At 48.0% G+C, this 22,224-nt stretch overlaps 1 protein-coding gene across 2 annotated transcripts in view; it reads left to right on the forward strand.

Moving 5' to 3' along the window:
- Nucleotides 1-22,224, forward strand: part of LMNA (lamin A/C) — a 47,370-nt gene continuing 25,146 nt past the window's right edge. Inside the window, exon 1 of one of the 2 annotated variants that reach the window (XM_080984255.1) lies at nucleotides 1-484. In XM_080984255.1, the coding sequence (XP_080840381.1) occupies nucleotides 135-484 (350 nt within the window). In that variant the 5' untranslated portion in view covers nucleotides 1-134. The remainder of the gene's footprint in view (nucleotides 485-22,224) is intronic. The other variant, XM_080984256.1, reaches the window with a different exon arrangement.

Genomic DNA, 22,224 nt, shown 5'->3' on the forward strand with positions numbered 1-22,224 from the left:
GTGACTCAGACCGCCTGTCACTTGGAGAGCCGAGGTGCGTTGGAATTCTGCTGCTTCCTCCAGTGCCTCCGCCGCCGCCGCCGCTGCTTCCCTCGTCCTCCTCGTCCGCCAGGGCCCGAACCCCCGCCTGCGCCATGGAGACCCCCGGCCAGAAGAGGAGCACCCGGAGCGGGGGCACCTCGACCCCGCTCTCGCCGGCCCGCATCACCCGCCTGCAGGAGAAGGAGGATTTGCAGGAGCTGAACGACCGCCTGGCCATCTACATCGACAAGGTGCGCTCCCTCGAGTCCGAGAACGCCGGGCTCCGGCTGCGCATCACCGAGTCCGAGGAGGAGGTGAGCCGCGAGGTCACGGGCATCAAGTCGGCCTACGAGGCGGAGCTGGCCGACGCCCGCAAGACGCTCGACTCGGTGGCCAAGGAGCGGGCGCGCCTCCAGCTGGAGCTGAGCAAAGTCCGCGAGGAGTTCAAGGAGCTCAAGGCCAGGTAGGGCGCCCGGGAAGGGGCTGGCTAGGGGCGCTCGCTCAGGGACCCGGGGTGGGGGTGGAGGGAAGCCTCCTTGGTCCAAACAGCGTTTTCTCAGCTCTCCCCCCTCAAAAAAGAAAAGAGAAAATCCCATACACACCTCTGCACGTTTTGGAGTACCTAGTCAGGACTGCGTCAAAAGCGTAAGCCCAGTGGATGGTGGCCCACAAGGATTTTGGGCAGGGACCAAAGCGGGCATGGAAGCTGGCAGCCATCATATGAGCTGGGAGGGCAAAGAATGTCATTCTCCAGCTGGGAAGACTGCGACTCTGTTGTGGGCAGAGGAGGAGGCGGCATATTCTTCCCCAAGCCCACGTTCAGGCTTGACAATGAACACTTTCTTTTCCTCTTTTGTGGGCAATTGGTTGTGCGGTTGGCATTGTGCTATCTGTCGCGGCTGCCTGGAATTCCCAGTTTGGCAGTGGAAAGTTTACCTCTGTGGTATGTAGCCAGCATATCTTAAACAATAGTTGGATGGATTCCCCAAACTTAGAAAGGGAGCTGGGGACAAGGACCCCAGCTTTATTCTCCTTGGCACCGTAGCTGTGTTCTGTTCAGAATATCTTGGAGTAATCAGATTTATTTTAAAAACTGTCTTAAATTTCCACCAGTGGCCATCAAAATTAATATTTTGTATCCATGTCCTGGTTTTGGGTGCATTGGGGAGCAAGCACAGTGGATGGCTTTGGTGCCGGCAACGAGGCCACCCACAATAGTCTCCTTTAAGATTTCATAAATTGCCCCCTCCTTGTGTTGACCAGATTAAGGGGTCCTCAGTGTGGTGCTCTCCAGATGTTTGACTCCAGCTCCTGTCAGCCCTAGTCCGCATGGCCAGTGGAGAGGAACAATGGGTATTCTAGTCCAAGAACATCTGGAGGGCACCGCATTGCCTATCCCATTGAAATGAATGGGCATGGCTAAGGTGGCTCCATTCATTTCCGTGCATTTACTCTGAGTAAGGCTTGGTTGAAAGCAACTCAAGCTGGCTTAAAACACAGCTGGGTCATTTGTTTTCTCAATTTGGAGCCAAGCTGGTTTTGGGGAAAGCGCATTAAAATGCAATATTTCACTAGAAACGTTAGGATAGATATGGATTGTGGCTCGTGTTGTGTGCACACCGCTTCCCTTACCAGCAGCTAGGAGCGCATTGAGTGCAGACTTGAATGAGAGTGTGTATACACAGCTTAGTCTCCACTCCAAATTGGGCAAGGACTATTTGTGTATGTGGTTGTCTCATGAATTGTCTGAGTGGTTTGCCAAAAACCTCTGTGTGGCAGATCACCATTGGGTTTGGGGGCCCCAGGAAATGTCAGCAAGCTCTTGGGGCAGACTGTGGGATAGGTGCTTCTCTTATCAAGGCACACCCTTCATTCTCTTGGAGGATTCCCTGGACTTCTAAGCTTAGCAAGTTCTATCTTCAGTAGAACCAAACTATGTTTGCTGCTCTGCTGGTTGGAGAGGAGAACATTCCGTTCTGAAGTGCCCACCTATGACCACTTTTACTCAAGCTGAACCCTTTTCCATCCAGGGGTACATCTGATTTAACAAACTGCTTGCTGAATTTGCGCCCATTCTGACCTTCATTGTCTCCGTTTTAGATTTTTCCTACGCAGCCTTTTCTGTGTTGGCTCAAATAGTCGATTCGGGTGTGGTGGAGGAATTATGCGATTATATATTTTTTCCACTCCGCTCATCCTAAATTTCTGCAACTGGAATAAATTGTGCACATTGGGCAGATTGCGCCACATGCTTAGTTACTGTGCGTTGGCTGCATTTTTGTGGTGGGCCTGGGGGTGGGGAATGCATCTCCTCCACGTTTCTTAGGCATGTGCTGGAGAATGTGAGTTCAGACTTGTAGAGAAACAGGCTGTGCAGAGGGGAAGACCTGGTGGTCATAGCAAAGGAGCAGGAACTATAGCCTATAGTCCTCCCCCCCCCCCCCACTTCCTCACAACCTCTAATTTCTAAATAGTTTTTTGTGTTCTCTCAGTGCTGAGTTTTGTTATGGTTTTGTTTTTTGTTTTTTTGCTCTTGAACCAGAAGGACTAGGAACTTCAAAACTCAACATGGGGGTTTTTTGTTTTAAAAGAACCAAGGTGCAGCTGTAGTAACTGTGTTCTGCCCTGCATGGTTTGATAGTGCTGTGCTTGCATGCTGAACAACTGTACCCTCTTTCCTCCTGCCTTCCCTGCCAGTATTCGGCTTCAGGAGGTAACTGAACTCTGATAGGCAGCAGGGAGTGTGGAGGCTACAGCAGCCTTATGCCAAAGTCTGCAGGCCAGTCTCATTTTCCTACAGCTTTTGGCTTTGCTGTGGCTTCCTAGCCTTCTCTGCTGAGAAGCCTTAGAAGTGAGGGCGGGCGAGGCGAGTCGTTGGGTCCTTTCTGAGTAAATTGCAGAGTCCCTTTCCCAGAAATAATGCCTTTTGCAGATGCCGCCTGCATGCAGCTCAGTTTTATATTTAACCTGCATGTGTCCCATTGCAGATCCCGCTTTAGATAACTTTGTGCTCATCTCAATGGCAATGCGAGCCTGTCTCCATTTAGATCCTGGGTCTGTTGTGCTATGTGTGGCAGAATCATTTGAAAAGGCTGCAGCAATAGGTGCTGAGCGGCTGCTCTTTATGTGGGCATTGGGGGGGGGGAGGCTGCATTCCCCACCACTTGCGAGTGCTCCATAAAGCACTTCAAAACCAAGCCTGAACATAAGTTTCATAATTGCATGCATATACCATACCAGGAAAAAGTTGCAGATTACCCAAGATAACCTTCCCCAGCCTGTTTCACCCTCCAGATGTTTTGGACTACAACTCCCATCAGCCCCAGTCAGTGCAGCCATTGCAGCACCAATGGGAGTTGTAGTTCCAGACATCTGGAGGGCACCAGCTGGGGAAGGCGGGTGAATCTGCCTTGCCTCAGATTACCTCTGAAGTACTCAGATGAACTTCCCAGGTTGTGACTCAAGCTCCCTGGGTGGCCTTGCAGCCCAGACCCACATGCGTTTAATTTTCACATCTAAGCCCTATTTATTTCAGAGGGGTTTGCTCCCAGCTGTCTGTGCTCAGAGTTGCAGCCTTAGTTGGTCTTTAGCTTGGTCCCTCATCTGCCAAATTGGGATGATAGGCCAATATTTCTATCTGATAAGGCTGTGGTGCAGGTTAATAAAACAATGTCTGCAAAGCATTTTACAGATTTGAAATGCACTGTGTGAATGACAACTGAAATAATAATAATAATAATAATAATAATAATAATAATAATAATACAGTGGTACCTCGGGTTAAGTACTTAATTCGTTCCGGAGGTCCGTATTTAACCTGAAACTGTTCTTAACCTAAAGCACCACTTTAGCTAATGGGGCCTCCTGCTGTTGCCGCGCTGCCGGAGCACAATTTCTGTTCTCAACCTGAAGCAAAGTTCTTAACCTGAAGCACTATTTCTGGGTTAGCGGAGTATGTAACCTGAAGCGTATGTAACCTGAGGTACCACTGTAATAATCATAATAGTCGGAGACAGAGACAGGGCAAGGAATGGTTTGCAGTTAATTCCACCCAAGTTGCCGCAGCGCAAGGGTTTTTGCTGGCTTGTTTGCCTGCATAAACCCATTCTTTCTGGCCAAGCTTTTATAAAGACCTGCCTGGTCATCTGGTGTTGATTCCTGATCACCCCAAGTGAGCTGTAGGACTTAATATCCCTTACTGCAGAGCTTCCAAACTTTTCATGTTGGTGACACACATTTTAGACATGCATCATTTCGCCACACAGTAATTCAGTTTTACTAGCAAAGCAGAGGTTAAACTAACCCCTTTCCATCCCCGGGAGAAGCGCAGGGAGCTGCATATTCATTTGAGAAATAGGAGGTAGGGACATTACAGGTGTCTTTTATTCTCCTCTGCCCCCAACCTGGTTGAAGATTCATCGGCATTGGTATGCTGTAGCTGATATGATTCATACTGCAAGCCTCAGATTATGGCTTGATAACAGTTCGGTGTGTTTCATGGGGCGTCTAACCACAGTTGCCACTTCTTTAATATGCCCCTGTGCTTAACTACAATTTAACTAATGCAAAAAGAAACAGTTGTTGTCAACTGCAGTTGCATGTTCTGTCGCTTTGCCTCTCTTCTGTAGCAGACAAACTCAGAGCAGCAGGAAATATTTTTGGAAGTCCCGTCTAGCTGCCAGGTGTCTGTTTTGTCAGCCATTGTGCTGTGCCCCAGAAGCAGGCAGGCTTTGCAGCCCACGCGTCGGGTCTTGACAACCGTGTGCTTTGTACCACAAACAGCAGCACATGGGGCCCTTTTGCGCCTCCTCCCGTGGGGCGCCGGCTACCTGTCTTTATGTTTTTGCAAGGCTGGTTGCAAAAGGTTTTCCTTTGCAATTAACCTGTTTGCCTGCCTGCCTCGTCCGACAGCTCGGCAATAGCGGTTGCCAGGGGAGGCAGCAAATGTTTTGAGACTGCAAACAAGAGGCAGTGTGAGTCAGCCGAAGGGAAACTACAATCGTAATTCATTGATTTCGAAGGACAAATAGAAATTCCCCGGCGGAGCGGTGAGGGGGGGGGAGAGCTAGACATTGCGTGGGGGTGAGGCGGCTGGAGGGCCCTGCCTGTGGTGGGAAGCAAAGTCCTCTACCTTGCGAGCTGTTCCCCTTTTAGTGGTAGCTTTACAAAGATCAAAGCATGCTGCGTGACGAAGTCTCCCCATCCATAACAATTGTTTCCCCTTTGAACATATCGCTCGCATTGGAGTCTTTAGAATTCTTGATTCACCAGCTTTCAGTTCCTTTCCGTTTGTACTTTCCACTTTGATGTTTGGTGGTTAATAATAATAATAATAATATCATCATCACAGTTTTGCATTGCACTTGCCCTGTCTCAGGAATGGATTTTCTCTCTTTTTGACTGGCCTGTGGATCCCCCTCGGGGTGACTTTTTAGTAGTTAGGGTGCCTTACTTGCATTGCATGCTAGGCCCCACCGAGTGCAACAGGGCATACATGTAGGCATTCTTTAATATCTAGGAGTACATTAATCAGGAGGCTGGGTGGAAACAGCCACTCAGTATCTCTGCCACCCAGACTCGGCTTGCACCCTGGCAAGGCAACTATCAGGATTGTGCAGCTGGATTTCTTCTCTTAACCGTTGTCCAAGACTCTTGTTTGAAAGCAGAGAGGCAAACAAATGGTTCCCGCGGGTAGGAAGCCGGGTAGGATGTGGTCTGTCTCTTCGAGGCTGGCGTTCCCCTAGTTTCTGATGCTTTTGTTAGCTTTCTCCAGCTTATCATTGCGACCATGAGAACCAGAAGCGAATACATCAGGACTTGGCGACAAGCACACATTCTGGCATTCTCCATCAAGTAGCTGAGTGGAGAGGAGCCCACTTTAATTTTTCTTACCTTTTTGCCACTGCCAAATCAGTTGGGTCTTGGGGGTCTGCATCAGGCCTCCCTCCTAGGTGAGAGGTTAGCCACCCTTGCCATAATCAATAGCCCATCATAACTTTGATCATGTTGAAATACCCACCTGTGCCAGGGCACAAATGGGAGACATCCGTCCCAATTAGAGTGCAGTGACAGATACACAGCGGATCATGCTAGTTTTTAACCTTTAATTTTTGACTTGGTAAAAAAAAATAAGCTTCTTTGCAGCTCTTCCCTATAACAGCAGATAGTCTCCCCAACTCTCTTGCTTATCTTAACACCACAATGCACCACACACAGCCCCCCACCCATTCCTGAGATCTTCCCTGTGGCCACACTGATCTTCCACTTCCTTAAAGTAATTCCCACCCCTGCAACATTTCTTGACAGACCCTTCCCCTTTGGCGACATCGCCATTCAGGCAGAATAGCCCCCTTGAGCAGTGGCTGGCGAGGGAGGTAACTAGGACTCCCAAACAGGCCAGTACAAGTTATATCTTGGCGAACCGCTCGCTGCCAGAGTTCTTGGTTGCCTAGAGAGTCAGACCAGCAGCTCAGCTGCTTAGAGCATGGTGCTGATAATGCCAAGGTTGCAGGTTCGATTCCCATACAGGCTGCATATTCCTGCATTGCAGGGGGTTGGACTAGATGATTCTCGGGGTCCTTTCCAACTCTACAATTCTGTGATCTATGATCTGTGCTGGAGGGCTGTGTTCTCGGAGGACTTTTGTGGGCACGTCCAGGTATGAGCTACAAGAAAGGAACGCAAGGAAGCTCCAAACAGCCATAGGCTGAGTTGTCATTAAACAGCCTGGAGAGAGGCCAGAGTTGCTGAGCAGGTTTGCTGCAGCAACAAAGCCCCTGTGGTTCTAAAGGAGCTTTGTAGTTAACTTGGTGGGGAGCAAAAATTTGTTCATGTATGCTCAGAGGCACTTTTTCTTTGTTGGCATGCTCTATGCCTTGAGCCCTAACACTTGAATCAGGTTCCAGGCTCCCCTTAAATCTTAGGGCCATGTGCACTGTACTTTGAATGCCTTGTTCTATTTGGTCCAAAGGCCCAGCCTTCTGTTTCCAGCAGTGGTTAGCCAGAAGCGTCCAGGGAGCTTATATGTTGGGCATAAAAGGGTGTGTGGCTTCCCCTTGTCTATCCCCAGCATCTGATATCCAGGTATATTGTGCTCATATTATAACCACTTGCTTGCTCACCTGTGGTGAGTAAGGATTGTTTCCAGGTGAGCAGGCAAGTAAGTTTTACTAAACCTGATGAAGCTGGCTGCTCCTCAACTCCTGCCCCTGTTTTCAGGCTGTTGATTTGCCAGAAATGCCTTATGTTGGTATGGGTGGGCAGTGATACTGAAATAAATTGGCTTTGTATGTAAGTCAGACTTTGACTTTTACCACCAATTGCTGTTTATCAGACCCTCCCCTATGTGGCTTTGTTTGCTCAGCATGATGTATGGAATGGCCTGAAGCTTGGTGGTAGAATACAAGTTTTCCATGGTTCAACTGGGTCTCAAAACAGAAGTGGAACATAGGAAACTTCCTCATGCAGAGTCAGACCATTGATCCATCTAGCTCAGGGTTTCCCAAACTTGGGTCGCCAGCTGTTTTTGGACTACAACTCCCATAATCCTCAGCTTGCAGGACCAGTGGTCAGGTATGATGGGAACTGTAGTTCAAAAACAGCTGGAGATCCTGATCTAGCTCATTGTTGTCTACACTGACTGGGTAGTGGCTCTCCAGGGTTTCCAACAGGGCTCTTTCACAGCCCTACCTGGAGATGCCAGGGATCAAACCTGGGACATGCAGACCACCGGAAAGCCATCATTGCTGCTGTCAGCCAGAATAGACAATTCCAGGCATGGTGGGCCATTGGCCAGACCTGATAAGAGGCACCTTCTTCTGTTTGTCTTGGTTGCATGTGTCACCTTTTTGCAAAATTCTACCTGGAACGTGCGACATTCTTTAAAATGCAATTACCTGCAACAGATGTAAAAAGTGCAGGAAAGGCCCCATAGCTTGTGGTTTGTGGGCATGGGTGAGTGTCGCCATTCTACAGGGAAGCTGATCAGTGCAAGATGCACCCTTTCCCCTCTTGGGTATCTGTAGCAGGTTAGAGCAACACTGAATAAATTTGAATCATACCCTGCGTGTACAAAGTTGCATTTGTCTTTGCAAGTACCCTGCAAAGAGTTTAGGACTGGAGTGCATGATTTGGACAAGGCTGTCAGGATTGGAACCTGCATCTCTATGTGCTACTCTTGGATTCTAATCTCCTCCCTGCAGTAAGAGTGAATGGGTTTTATGTGCTACGTACTCTGCCTTCCTAAAAACCTCACCGGGACGCATGTTAAAAGCCAGGCAGTAAGGGAGCCTGGAAAAGTATGAAAGCTAGGCAGCAGGGGAGCCTGGTAAAGGCATGGCACTTCAAGGCTCACGCCAGTCCCCAGGCAGAAATGGCTACAGATCTTTGACCTGGCACAGACAAAGCCGGGGCAGCCCTGCACCCCTCATGTGTGCCTAACGGGTGAGGCTTCCCATCAGCCCCTGCTCTCGGCATCTTCTAGTGGGCCAATGGGAACTAGGGATGCTGTTGTGGAAGCTCTGGATTGGCCACTCCATAGAAACCAGCCAGCGGTTTGGATTTGAAAGGGCGGAGCACATGCTTGGCACTCTGTGCCAGAACCGTTTCTGACTCATGGCTGTGGCCAACGCCCTTCTGCTCCGGCAAGAAGCGTTTATTCCAAGGATTTGGGATTCTTGGTGGCTTGTTGCTGGCAATCCAAGATCCTGCCTGTTCACGTGCAGTTTTTAAGCAAGGCGGGTTGGTTGTTGTGTGTGTGTTTGTTGCCTCCAGTGCCCCTTCTGGCGCCTCCTTCCTCAGAGAGGCGAAACGTGACATTCAGCCATAACGATGGGCTTGGCGAAATCTCTTTGCTGGCAGTTTGAATCCATAATCCAATGCCTTGAGTGCATTCTGGGGCAGAAACATGGCTGGTCATGGGTGGGGGAATTCAGCCGCTGAAAACCAAATCCTGTGGAAAGAAATGGTTCCCCTATGCAAAACTTTGGTTTGGATTGTGCATTTCCTTCCCTCTTACATGCCAGGAACCTTGACAAAATATCATCCTGCCATCACCATACCACAGTGTTCGGAAGCTCCTGTTTGTTTCTCTTGTTTACCTTCCCTCGCAAAGCCTTGATGCTGCCTATTTATTTTCATGCCAAGAATAAATTCCTCGAAGCACTTAACTTGCCACCTTTTCATCCCTGAGGTTTCTCTGAGCCCAGGGCCCCGTTCTCTTCCTTTATATAGACAATAGAATGAGGCTGCATGTGTGCCATTGGGCCAAGGCATCACTCACAGGAGCCCTTCTCAGGTAGCTTCACCTGCCGCAGTTTCAGAACTTGCTCCCCCCAGGTTCTGTTACACCACTGGCAGCAAAGGGCCATAGCTCTGTGGTAGAACATCAGCTTCGCATGCAGAAGGCCCCTGGTTTAATTCCCAAGATCTCCAGGTAGGTCTATGAGAGATCCCAGTCAGAAACCTGGAAAGTGAATGTCTGTTTAATTTAACAATGGATCCAGTTTGCGCTTTGCTGAGAACAACTGCTGCTCCGAGACAAGGAACATGATAGTACCTAATGCCTACAATTGGTATCAATATCTGCCCAGGAGTTGTTAAAATAACACCTCTATGTGAGTTATATTTGACACATGGAATGAATGGGAAGAAGCAAGGGAGGTCTAGGAAGTTCCTTTGAATTATACAAGAAAAGAAAGAAAAGCACCCTTGGGAGGCTGTAACTTTGACTGGAGGAGCGGTAGGGTGAGGGCGATGCTTAATTTTTATCCAATTGGCTGCTGTTCTGCTCATTCCTTCAGCCCTTCTTCCACATGCCAGGGTTTCAGATGCATATTTTAGCCCTAAGCATTCAGCTGGAGCCCTGCAGGGGCATAAGCAGCCAGCGTAGGGGGCTAGTTCTTGGGGCATGAAGGAACTGTGAGGAGAGGGTTAAGCAGCCCCTCCCCTGCTCTGCCTCCTGTTTGATGCTGCTCTTCATTTAATAATTCACCAAAGCCATTAAGAATTCATTGTGACGCATTTGGGTGCCATGGCACTGCTTGCCCCTGAGTTACAGTGGTTCTGTAGCAAGTGTAATATGTAGTCTGCGTCCTCCCAACACAGTCAATAAAATTTATTAGCTGGTACAGGAGCTACATTATTTTAAAAAGTTAACCTCCTGAATGCCCCCTTCTCCCACACATAGACAAAATCAGGGTAGTTATTTGCCCATGACAAATAGCAGGAAACAAGGAAACCAACCTTTTACTAACAATAATAGAGTAGTAGTAATAGTAGTAGTAATAAATAAAATATACAAAATAAAAAGCAGTTTGTAGCTCTCCCAGTCCTTGCCTGAGCAGCTTCCTCAATGGCTTTTGGGTGGGGCTCTTGTTCAGATCCTAATTGATTCCTTCTGCTTTCTTCCCCTTGCATCCAAAACCACACTTTGGAACAGCCAGTTCTTTACCAGGGATCTGCTGCCCTCACGTTTCAGCGGTTGAAGAGGAGAGAGGGGCCCGGGGTGGGGGTGTAGAGAGAGCTTTCTTGTGTTTCCTGACTCCTCCATTCTTCAAAGCTGTGCCTATTAACCTTCTCAGAGAGACAGAAATGTCCGAGTGCAATTCTTGAGATCCTTTCTCATTGCCCCTTTGGGTTGCATCCACACTTACTAAGTTTTGCAGAATGTGGGTCTTTAATATGTCATCCTCGCTCTAAAAAAAAATTAATCCCAGCATGGGAAGGGAGCTCAGATCATAGCCAACGAGTCCCTTATTTTGACTCCGTAATTCCAGACGTTCATTGATTATTCTCCATCTTCTGTGTGGCCCTGAGAACAGAACGGTTGTTTTGGTTTCTGAGAGTCCCAGCTCCTTATTAAAGCCAAGATTGCAGTTCTCATTATAAAGGTGTGAATGCATTCAGACCGTTCTCCCTGGAAGTATAAATGTTGGAGGAGACAGGCTCGCCAGCATTATCTCGGGGCAGGTTTCCTCCCATCGTGGTACCCTCATCTTTATCTCTCTTTATTTGGAGAGAAGAACAGAGAGCTGGTGGAATACCATGCACTGCATATCATGAGATTTTGCTCCCACCTGCACAGAGAAACTTCCTGAGACCTCTGCTGAGTTTCAAAAAAGTTTGTTTTTAAAAAGCTTCCACCCTTCTTTGTTTGGAGATGCTTGGAAGCACGCCATGAGTAGTTTGCAAAATCCTGAAAGTGTTGTGAAGTGACAGCAGCTGCTTTTGTGTCACATTTCTGCTACCTGCAACAGATTTCCCCCATAATTAACATGACACTGAATTTGGAGGTTGGCATTTGCGTGCGGAAGCCTGGGAGAAGAAGCTCATCCCTCTGGGATGTTTTGCAGCCTGCAAGGAGCTGGGCCCGAGACTCGCACTGTTGGTCAGCCCTTCCAGGTAATCGTGCCTCCAGCTGCTTCTTTGTTTGAATGGCTCGTGGGTCTGTTCTGCTCAGGAGGCTTAATAGGATGGGGAGCCAGCATTATAATGGATGACAGCTTTCCCCAACCTCACATGCACCTCTAAATGTTTTGGACCTCAACTCCCATCAGCCTCAGCCAGCCTGGCTGTCCTTGTTGCGTTTGCTGGGAGTTGCAGTCCAGAACATCTGGCAGGGGACACAGGTCCCCCAATCTCTTCTATAATGGGACACATACTACTAGGACCTGGGAGACCAGGGGTCAAATTGCTGTATCTCAGCCTAACCTACCTTGCAGGCTTGCTCTGGGTATCAATTGAGGAAGGGGAAGAACCATGAATGCCACCTTGAGCTCCTTGGAGAAAAAGGTGGGATACAAATGCAACTCATAATAATATCACATTGTGGGTGCTGCCAAGCAGGACATGCTGGGGTCAATAGGTTGGTCTCTTGGCACCTAGAACTAAAGAGGTGCACTGCCTCTGGACAAGGAGGTTCTACTCATGGTGAAGGGTGGCTTACCTACTTGGAGCAGAAGGTAGCCATTCCTAAGACAGTGTAGGCTATGTAAGGGAAAATGCAGGAAGACCAGTTTTCACCCCCACCCAATATCTGCATCCTTTCAAAGGCAACAAAAATGTTGTCTTTACCTATTTCAGAGCTTTTGCCATTCCTGCCCCAAACTGATGTGATTCTTCCCCCCCCCCCCCCGTCCGTGGCGAACACAAGACGTTGCCTTATATGGAGTCAAACCAAGTGTCCAACTAGCTCAGTAAGGGCCATACTGAGTCTCCAGGGAGACCTCCCCAGCATTACCTGGGGCTTGAACCCAGGACTTCTTGCATTCCAAAAGCTTTATAGGGTTTTACAGAGCTCTCCCTCCCTTTGGGGTGATTTCTTCCCCTGTGTGACGCATGGGACAAGCATGCTTCCTTCTCGCAGAAACGGACTCTGCTCTCTTGCTGGGTTTGAATGAGCCAATTGGCTGCGAGAGGCTCCCTTGCAGAAGTTTGAGCTCTCGGAACGTGTTGATTTTTCTTTTTCCACATTGGAAAGCTCTTAAAGAGTGGTCTGGCTCTTGCAGAGTTGTGCAGATGAACTGTCTCATTTCTCCAAAGAGCCTGTGTCCACACCATACCTGAAAAGCACCTTTAAAGTACCCGGCTTCCTCCAAATAATCTTGGCAATTGTACTTTGCTAAAGGTGCTGGGAGCTGCAGCTCTGTGAAGTGGAAACTACAGTTCCCGGGTTTCTTTGGAGGCAGCTGTGTGCTTTAAATATATGGTGTTATGGATGTCACCTAAGACCTCTTCCTACAACCAAACGTAGTCTGGCGCAGTGTTCAAAACTCCCATTGTTCTAGGCGCGTTTTGCAACAGGGAATTTCATTAGCGTGAGCCATTTCTGAGCTCTGGGCACAGTACTGCGCCTAAGATTTCCGATTAAAACTGCAGAGTGGAAGGAAAGGAGGGCCTTTTTCTGCCTCGCCACTTCCAGCTACAGTACTCTTCGAAGACCGGAGAAGAGACCCTCTTAAGAATATTTGGGGTGGGTGGGAGGGGAAGGACTAGAGCATGTGAAAAAAATGAATATAATATTTTAGCTGCAGTTCATTCATTTTCAGCTTTGTATTTTGGTTATGGGCGGGGGGGGAAGCACACCTAGTCATTCTGTTGTGGTGCCCATAACCCTAGATTTAAGGTGCCATTTATCTCCTAGCTTTCATATCTCAGTTTCTAATACTTGTCTGGTGTTGAGATGCAAAGGTGGTGGTGTTGAAAGTCTGCTGCATTAAAACCTGCATTAAGCAGTTTTAAAGGAAGTGGGAGGTTAAACGATCTTGGCAGAGCCTCCAGAGTCCGTGACACGGGAGAGAAGGTGGTGATGGTAAACTGAGCAGAGAAATTCTGCAGGAAGCAGCAATGCCGCCATAGGTGAGTTTTCAGTCTCTCCTTGACATTGTCACACCATATATTTTGAAGCACCTTGATGCGATTTTAAAACAGCTATGGCTTCCTTCCCAGAATCATGGGAGCTGTAGTTTGCCAAGAGGTGTTTAAAGACCCCTGTTTCCCTCAGAGTTACAGTTCCCAGAGTTCCTTGTGAAGAGGAATTGACTGTTAAACTACTCTGGGAATGGCAGGGGGCAGAACAGGGGCTTCCAAACAATTCCTAGCACCCTTAGCAAACTCCAGCTCCCAGAATTCTTTGGGGGAAGCTGTAACTGTTTAAAGTGTCATTACAGTGCTTTTTAATTTTTTTATTATTTTACAAAGTAATAATCATAAATAAATAAGAATAAAAATGTGCACCCCACCACCGAGACCATTCCATTGTAACTATCCAACCTCCCAAAATGACAACACCTCTTGCAATGGTTTGACCCTTTTCCATTTTAACAGTACAAATTCCACAAACACCTTCCATATCTCCTCAATTGTTTCTCTTGCATATTCCCCTACTTACCTTAATGGCCCATGTTAATTTATCATTAATAGCTATATCCCACACCTCTTTATAGCATTCTTCCATTTTATATTCTGCTTGTCCCTTCCATTTCCTAGCTATAATAATTTGTGCAAGCTGTCAATAAATTTGTGAGCAAGTCCTTCATAGCCTGTGAATCTTCTACCCCATCGTAAATTGAGAGCCAGTGTGGTGTAATGGTTAGGAGCGTAATCTGGTGAACCGGGTTCGCTTCCCCGCTCCTCCACATGCAGCTGCTGGGTGACCTTGAGCTAGTCACACTTCTTTGAAGTCTCTCAGCCTCACTCACCTCACAGTATTTGTTGTGGGGGAGGAAGGGAAAGGAGATTGTTAGCCGCTTTGAGACTCCTTAGGGTAGTGATAAAGCGGGATATCAAATCCAAACTCCTCCTCCTCCTCCTCCACCACCACCACCACCACCACCACCACCACCACTACTACTACTACTTCTTCTTTTTCTTCTTCTTCTTCTTCGTCTTCTTCTTCTGGACTTTCAGTCTGCTTTAAACCAGTGATTTCTGTTATCTCCTTAAACACCCTTTGCCAGAAAAATTGTACATATTTGCACCCTCACCACATGAGTATAATTCCTGATTTCCTGGTATCCCCTCCAACATAACACTGACTATTCCTTGTTTATTTGATTTAATCTGACTGGTGTTAAATACCACCTCCAAACTAATTTATAATAATATTCTTATAGACAACATTTTCAACGTACGATTCTCCCATATTTCTCCCCAGCTTTGACTATCTATCTGCCCTGTTGTCTCCTTTTCCCACACCTCTTTCAGTTGATCTTCTTGATCCTCCATTTCTACTAATGTTCTATAAATTTCACTGGTTTTGCACCATACATTTAAAAGGGGAAACAGTGATTTAAATGTATGGTGTGAATGTGACCTAATGGCAGGAGCAGGGTAGCTCAGGCACAGGTTGTTTGCTTCAAGATCCAGGCCTTTGTCTCTACGCAGAAGCACTTCTCAGCAGTTGAGGTCCTTTCAGGAGACAAGGGAGTGAGTGAGGAGAAGGAAGCAATGGTGTGTGTGTGTGTGTGTGTGTGTGAGAGAGAGAGAGAGAGAGAGAGAAATTGTTGGCTTCTGGCTATGTAAGGGGGGTGTTGTATATCCACAGTGGGCATGTTTCAATTGGCAGGATGTGAGTCAGAGCAACAGATTATCCTGCACAGCTCTAAAGATTTGGTTGGGGATGAGGACTTGGCTTATTTTTTCGGGGAGGGGGGTGGCAATGGCAGGCCTGTGATTAGAGGGACAGAGTATAGAGCAGGCATAGGCAAACTCAGCCCTCCAGATGTTTTGGGACTACAACTCCCATCATCCCTGACCACTGGTCCTGTTAGCCAGGGATGATGGGAGTTGTAGTCCCAAAATATCTGGAGGGCCGAGTTTGCCTATGCCTGGTATAGAGGCTCGGGTGGAGGGAGGGAGGGAGGGATGGAGGAAGGGAAGGTGGGTGGAGAGAGAATTTTGCTTCCTCCCACTTTCTTTTGCCAAGTGCTTACTCAACACCCCTTATACCAACACACTCAAATGGAACATCCATGTTCTCCCCCCTTCCATACCTACCTCATTCCTGCTACTGGCACTGGCAGCTGAAGCATAAGAACATAGGAGCTTGCTGGATCAGGCCACTGGCCCATCTAGTCCAGCATTCTGTTCCCACAACGGCCAACCAGATGCAGGACCTGAGCAAAAGAGCATTCTCCTCCACTCTCTGCCTCATTCTAGGACCGGCCCTGGTGAATTCCGTCATTTGCATAATTTTTGTAGGTTGCGGCATTCTGCTTTCCTTGATGGGGCGTCTGGATGGTTCAAAGCTCTTGCTAATGCAGCAGCTCTTGCTAATGCACCAGGCCAGAAAGTTCTTCTAATCTGCAAGGGAGCTGGCAGTGCATCTCCCACCTGCCTTATGATGGGTAGAGGGGCTATCAGTCCTCAGATCTCAACCCCCACTGTGTTTATTTCAAAGCAGCTGCAGAGAGACTCTCTGATAGCAACTGGAGCCTCCTCCCCTTGCCCAGCTGCTTTGAAGTTTTAAAACACACACACACACACACACACACCCTCCCCGTTGGGAGATCTGACCTCCTGCACTAGGGTTGTTTCAACACCCAGGCTGACTTGTTCTCTGGTTGTGCTTTCTTCAGCTTGGTGGAACCATGCTCTTGACAGTCAAGATTGAGCTGTGTGAGCAAGTGGCCTATTATGGAACTATGTGGACAAATACCTTTGCCTTGATCTGCTAAGATAAAAAAGGCTTCCCCAAGCATTCTTCTCCATTTTGCACAGTCTGTGCTTCTGTCTGTCTTTCATCCATAGCCTTCATGCCTCGTGCATTCAGTCTACCCAAATCCCAGCAGCAGAAGGGTTTTTAAATGACTTGTAGATCTTGAGCTGTCCACCTGTCCCACAATTGCTGCTTCTCTTTCTCCTCCTTCAATGGGTCCATTGTGTCAGCCGGAACAACCGGCTGCTTTCCTTCTTTCTCTTCTCCTTCGCAGCTGTGGCAACTTTGGAATGCACCAACTTGAGTCCTAGTGAGGGTTTCTGTGTCTCTGGTGGTAGCTCCACCCTTGGGAATCCAGGGGTGGAATCTCCTAGATAGGGAGTGGAACGTTGTTGGGAGTGGAAGATACTACACCAGGTGGGCAGAGCATGGTCAAGGTGGGTACCCCAGGGTGCAGCCCAGATGGTTCATGAGGAAAGAGAGTGACTAGCAAAGCTCTCAAGCCAGGCAGAAAAACAGAGTGCCCTCGTGGTTCTCACTTTGCCTGGCAATTTTAGTCCTCCTGAGATATCGAGGAAGGCAGTAAGACCCTTGAAAGCACAGGTCAAAATCTTGACACCTGGCTAGATCACATTATTTGGGGCTGTGGAGGTTTCCTGACTGAAACTCAACTGAGACTGCTTCTAGTGTTGCCCAGTTTCACATGGGAGGCATGTGCCGTAGCTATGGAGGGGGTAGTCATGGGTTTTTTTGCCCTGGGTGAAGCCTCCAGAGGGGTGCTGTTGAATCTCCCAGCCTGTGTGGTGTATGGTGTGGGTGGGTGTGCACATGCACACGCTCGCAAATGTGCATGGGGTGTGTGTGCCAAACTGGGTCTTCAACGCTGGTGAAATAAAGCCTAGTTTTGCCCCTAATGGACACACAGCTGTGCAACCCCCCATCACCCTGTGTTCTGCCCCTACTATAAGGATGGGGAACCTTGGACCCAGGTGACAAATGGGGCCTCCAGCCTTTCTATGTGGCCCTCAGGACTCTTCCTTAGCCACATACCCTCCTGAACCGCGGCCCCCACTTTGCAATCGGTATGATTACACCCAACTTCAATGTGTCCTTGAACTCTGCCACTGCATCTTGCTTGTTTGGGCGGAGGAGGAAACAGAAGTGTCTTTGAAAGTGTGTAATAAAACCTATCCTACTGTTCAAATTCACATCGGTTGCCCTGCCTACTTTTGCCTCTGGCCCCACCCACTCACATGTGGCCTCTGGAAGGTTGCAATTAAGGGAACGTGGCCTTAGAACATGTCTGATTCCGTGCTCTTTTTCAGATAGCTTTGAGCTGGTATACTCTTCAAAAAGGCAATGTTAAAAGGCAGCGACTTCTCCCTGGAAAGGAAGGGATTGCTTTCTCTGGCCTCAGCTGCTTACTTCCTCCAGCGTGGTCAGGAGCCAAAGTGGCTGCCGGCCTGGACATGTGATCCGACACCCATGAATGCCACTTTGGGGAGTGGCTCTCTTGGCAGTGAGGCTGGGGAACCGGGCTGCCTACCCAGCAGCAAAGCTCTGCGCTGCCACGTTGGGCCGGCTGCCAATCTGGCTCAGTTGTGTCTGAAACCGTTGCTCTGTGCATCCACATTTATAGCCACAAAGCTGAGACAGTGCAAGGGAAGCAAAACAACAACCACCGGAGTTCCCTTCTCTTCCTCTCTCTCTCTCTCTCTCTCTCTCTCTCTCTCTCTCTCCCTCTCCCTCTCCCTCTCCCTCTCAGAGTTTCAAGTCCAACAATACCTGGAGGGCTGCAGGTCCCTGAGCTAACCTCTTTCATTAGGTACATGCAATACAGCTGTTTATAGATAACTACATCAATTACACTGGCATGTGGATAAGAGGGAAAGAGCTACATGAGTCCTGAAGCTTTTCCTTGCCATCAGTGGCTACGTTCTCCATCCACTTTGGGAAGCAGTGTTGTTGTGCTTGGGTTCTGCTTGTGGATGTCCCATTGGGGACATCTGGTTGGCCACTGAGAACTGGGTGCAGGACTAGATGGGCCCCCCTTTGGCCAGATCCAGCAGCCCGTTCTTCTTAAGCCACAGTGGCTGAGCCATGTGAGCCAGGAGGGAATTGCCCTCTGGCCCCTGGCCTTGAGTGTGTAGAGTCTTCCCAAGATCTTTCTGAAAGTTTAGACTTCCTTGCAGATTAGACCTTGACTCTTGTGTGGGCTGAGCCAGCTCCTTTGTCTACCCAGACCATTCTTAGCTATCTTGGGGGATGCTTAAGAGGTGTGCACAGTTTTTACAAGTGCTTTCTGCCTTGCCCCCACCTCTGTCTCCTGCAAGCTTGATGTAATAATCAGCACACATGAGTAAGGCTGCATGTTTTGATAGCTGATTAATCCAAAGTTATAAGTGAGTGTGATCCCATTTGTATATTTTAAATTGTATTAGAACTTATAGAGAAAAAAGTACAAAACTTACTATCAAATCTCTTGTCTCTTTTTGTGTCCAAACTAAGACTTTGGTCTAAATACAATAAAAACATAAAGAGTGAGTAATAAAGAAGAAGAAATAGAAAAGAGGTTAAAAGAGAGAAAATAAAATTCAGAAGGTAGGGGGACTTCCCATTCTTCATCTGTCCACTATATAAAAACAATATTCGCTTTATCCACTCCAATATAACACCCATATCATTTTTAGATACTGAGGGCAAACTTTATTCATATAAAGAAACTGCCTTCTACTGACTCAGACCATTGGACCATCTAGCTGAGTATTGCCTGGACTGGCAGCTGCACTCCAGGGTCTCAGACAGGAAGGCTTTCGCAGCAGCACCTGGCAATGCCAGAGATTGAGCCAGGGACCTTCTGCAGACAAAGTATGCAGCCCACTACTGAGCGATCGGTCCAGGGGCACATTAAAAATGTCCTATCCTTCTAGCACAAAGAGGTAACTTAGACCATGTTCAAAACATACTTTTAACGTGCTATGTTACCATTTTAAACAGTTAGGTCTCCTCCCCCCCCCATAAAAAATTATAATTCTGAGAAGTATAGCTTGTTACGGGTGCAGAGAGTTGTTGTCCCCCTCCCAGAGCTGCAATTCCCAGAGTTCCCTGGGAAGAGGGATGGATTGTTAAACCACGCTGGGAATTGTATCTCTGCAAGAGGAATAACAACTCTGAACACCATTAACAAATTACACTTCCCAGGATTTTGAGGGGAGAAGCAATGGCTGTTTAAAGTGACAGAGAGCTTTAAATGTATGGTGCAAATGTAGCCTTAAAAAGGACGAAATAGTCTCACTTCCTTTAATACCTAGAAAGTACCTGTGTTTGGGTTTTTGCTAACAAGCACATTTATGGAAATGGAATCGATCTGATTGGGAAAGAGTTGGGTTAAGCCCCGTGATTGTCAGATGTGGGCAAGAGGAAGGAAGGTGTCCTTTCTGGCATGGTGAGTATTAACAGAACCAATAAAAACATATTGTGAAGAACCGGCAACGGACCAAGGTGGGGGAATGCAGCCAGGTTGGTCTGTTCTCGCCTGTCTCTTGAGCATGTGCCAGAGCTTTGTGCCAACCGGCAAGAAAACTCTGCTCTGTTTACAGTCTCCAGCAGAAGCCGGCCCCGAATTCTTGCAACGTGGCAAAGTGCCCGCCACACCCTGGGGACAACCCCCCTCCAGGAAAGAGGCTCCCACACACTGGGTGCCATGCCAGCTGCTGATGGTGGCATGCCTTGGCATGGAAAGGGATCGCCCACAAGGCTGAGGAAGAAAGGGCCAGCAAGGTGACCTTTCTGACTTGAGCGAGAGCCAGCTCTTTTTGCAGCAAGATCAAGGAACCAGCATTGTGCTCCTGAAAATATTTTCCGCGTCTCTCACTTTCCTGAGAAGTTGGATGTTTGGTTGTCATGTGGGCAGGAGCTATTTATACAGTGCCCTTGCGAGAGGATAATCACCTGAGTCACATGACATTTTCACAACACAGTGTTTAAGCATGTGCAGAGTGTTCTTGGAACGCCACCGTATTTTCTTAGAAATGCTGCTGTGGTGGTAGGTCTCCCTGCTGCCTTCCTAAAGAGATAGGAGGGCAATAAACAAGAACACTGGCCATGACATTTTTACGTGAAAATGAGAAAAAAGAAACCTGGGTCCATCCACCTCTGCCTTCAATGGTGGTCAGGCAGATTCTTCTTTAATACTTTCAAGCTGAGCATGAAGGCAACAGTTTGACCACATTTTATATCCTCAGTATCTATATCTGTTATTCAGAGGTAAACAGCTCTTGAACATGGAGGTTTAGTTAATGGCTAATGGATGCCTGTCAACCTTCTCTCCTTCATGAATTTGCCTAATCCTGTTCTAAATTTATGCCCACCATTTCTGGCAGCTGCCCATATGGCAATTCTGGGCGCATGGCTGTTCCTATTTCTGACCCAGGCAGCGAAGCAGTGGTCTTTCCAGCCCTCAGTGCCACGTCGACCAATCCCACTGCAGCCAACATCTCTCCCTTTTAAAGGTGGTGACTCATTCATCCCAAAACCTAGCCAAAAGCTGCCTTCTGTTGCAGCTGCCAGGCTTTTTTCTCTGCTTGCAAAGCTCGCCCAGCTCCCTCTGCCTCATGCAAAACAGAACCAGCGCTCTCCTTGGCCTGCACTGTAAATAATTATCCGGGGTTTCTATCTGCAAGCCAAAATAATAAAAAGCTGTCTTCTGTTGTGCCTGGGCTGGGTGAGGCTGATCTGTTCAAACAGAGGCCTCACAATACCTCCTATTATATCTTGGAGCAGAATAGATTTCAGCTGCTGGGAGGGTGGATTCAAAAGCCTTACCCAGCCTGGCAGAGAAGCTTTCGGGACCCTTTGAACTGTGCCATTGAGCGGAGGAGTGGAAAGGAGGGTTCATATTACAGGCTGGTGTGTACTACACCTTACTGAGTCAGGCAGTTGGAGATGCCAGCAGGAACTGGTAACCTGGAATTTTCTGCATGCAAAGCGTGCCCTCTGTGGCTCTTCTCCAATAGCACATGAGCCTGTACTAGGCTTAAATTGTAGCATTGGTTCATCTAACACAGTATTCTCACCTCCAGCCTCTCTCAACCTGGTGCCCTGTTGTTCTGGACTGCAACTCTCATCAGCCCTCGCCAGCATTGGACTCCAGGCCCCGACAGCTGGCCTGGCTTAGTAGTCTAGAGAACATCTGGATGGCACCAGGCTGAATGAGGCTGGTCTACTCTGTCGTTCAGACAGAAGGGGCACCCCAGCTCTGCCATATGCAAACTTTGCAGGTGCCACAGCTGCATGCAAAGTGTATGGCTCTGCTTGTGAGCTATGGTGCCCATGCAAATATTAGCAATCAAATATTCTGCCCATAAAGTTCAATATTTATTTTACTTTGTTTCGGCTTTGTTTTGAATATTCAGGTTGCTGAGGTGAGTGTGTGTGTTTGCAGAAAGTGAGATTTATTTTATTTTGGCTAGGGAGTGGAAAAATCCATGTGTAGGTCTATCAATTTACTAATGCAGTAAAAATTACCAATAGCTATTATCTGCAAGAGCCTTGAATCTTTGTTGAAAGGCAGTCTGCCTCTCGATTACCTGGTTGCCGAGGGTGCAGAAGTGGGGTAGCTGTTGCTGCCGTGCCATGCTTGAGAGCGCCCCAGAAGGAATCTGGCTTCAGGATGCTGGGAGAGGTGGGACTTTGCATTGTTCTAGCAAGGTGGCATTTACATTATGAGGAGTGTCAGTGGCACCGCTGGTAAGAGATGTGGAGTGTAAAAATGTGACTTGAGGCGACAGGGTTTGGTAGCCAAGGGAAGTGGCTTGGTGTTGGTTTCTGCAATGAGTGTCTGATATTGTACTTTAATGGTTCAGTTAAGGAACATTTTGTGAGGCTGGCAGCATGTATGCGTAAGTTGACAGCAACCTACTGCCTTGATTGCTCCCATATACCCGTGTTAGTGACTTGGAGCCAACCTTTTAAAAAGCCTCTTTGTTGGGTTGCTTGGACGTGAGTGACGCTGAGTGCCTGCTCCCGGGTCTTTGCACTGTGCCGAC

Source organism: Podarcis pityusensis (genome assembly GCF_964106645.2).
Source record: "Podarcis pityusensis genome assembly, chromosome: 16".
Lineage (NCBI taxonomy): Eukaryota > Metazoa > Chordata > Lepidosauria > Squamata > Lacertidae > Podarcis > Podarcis pityusensis.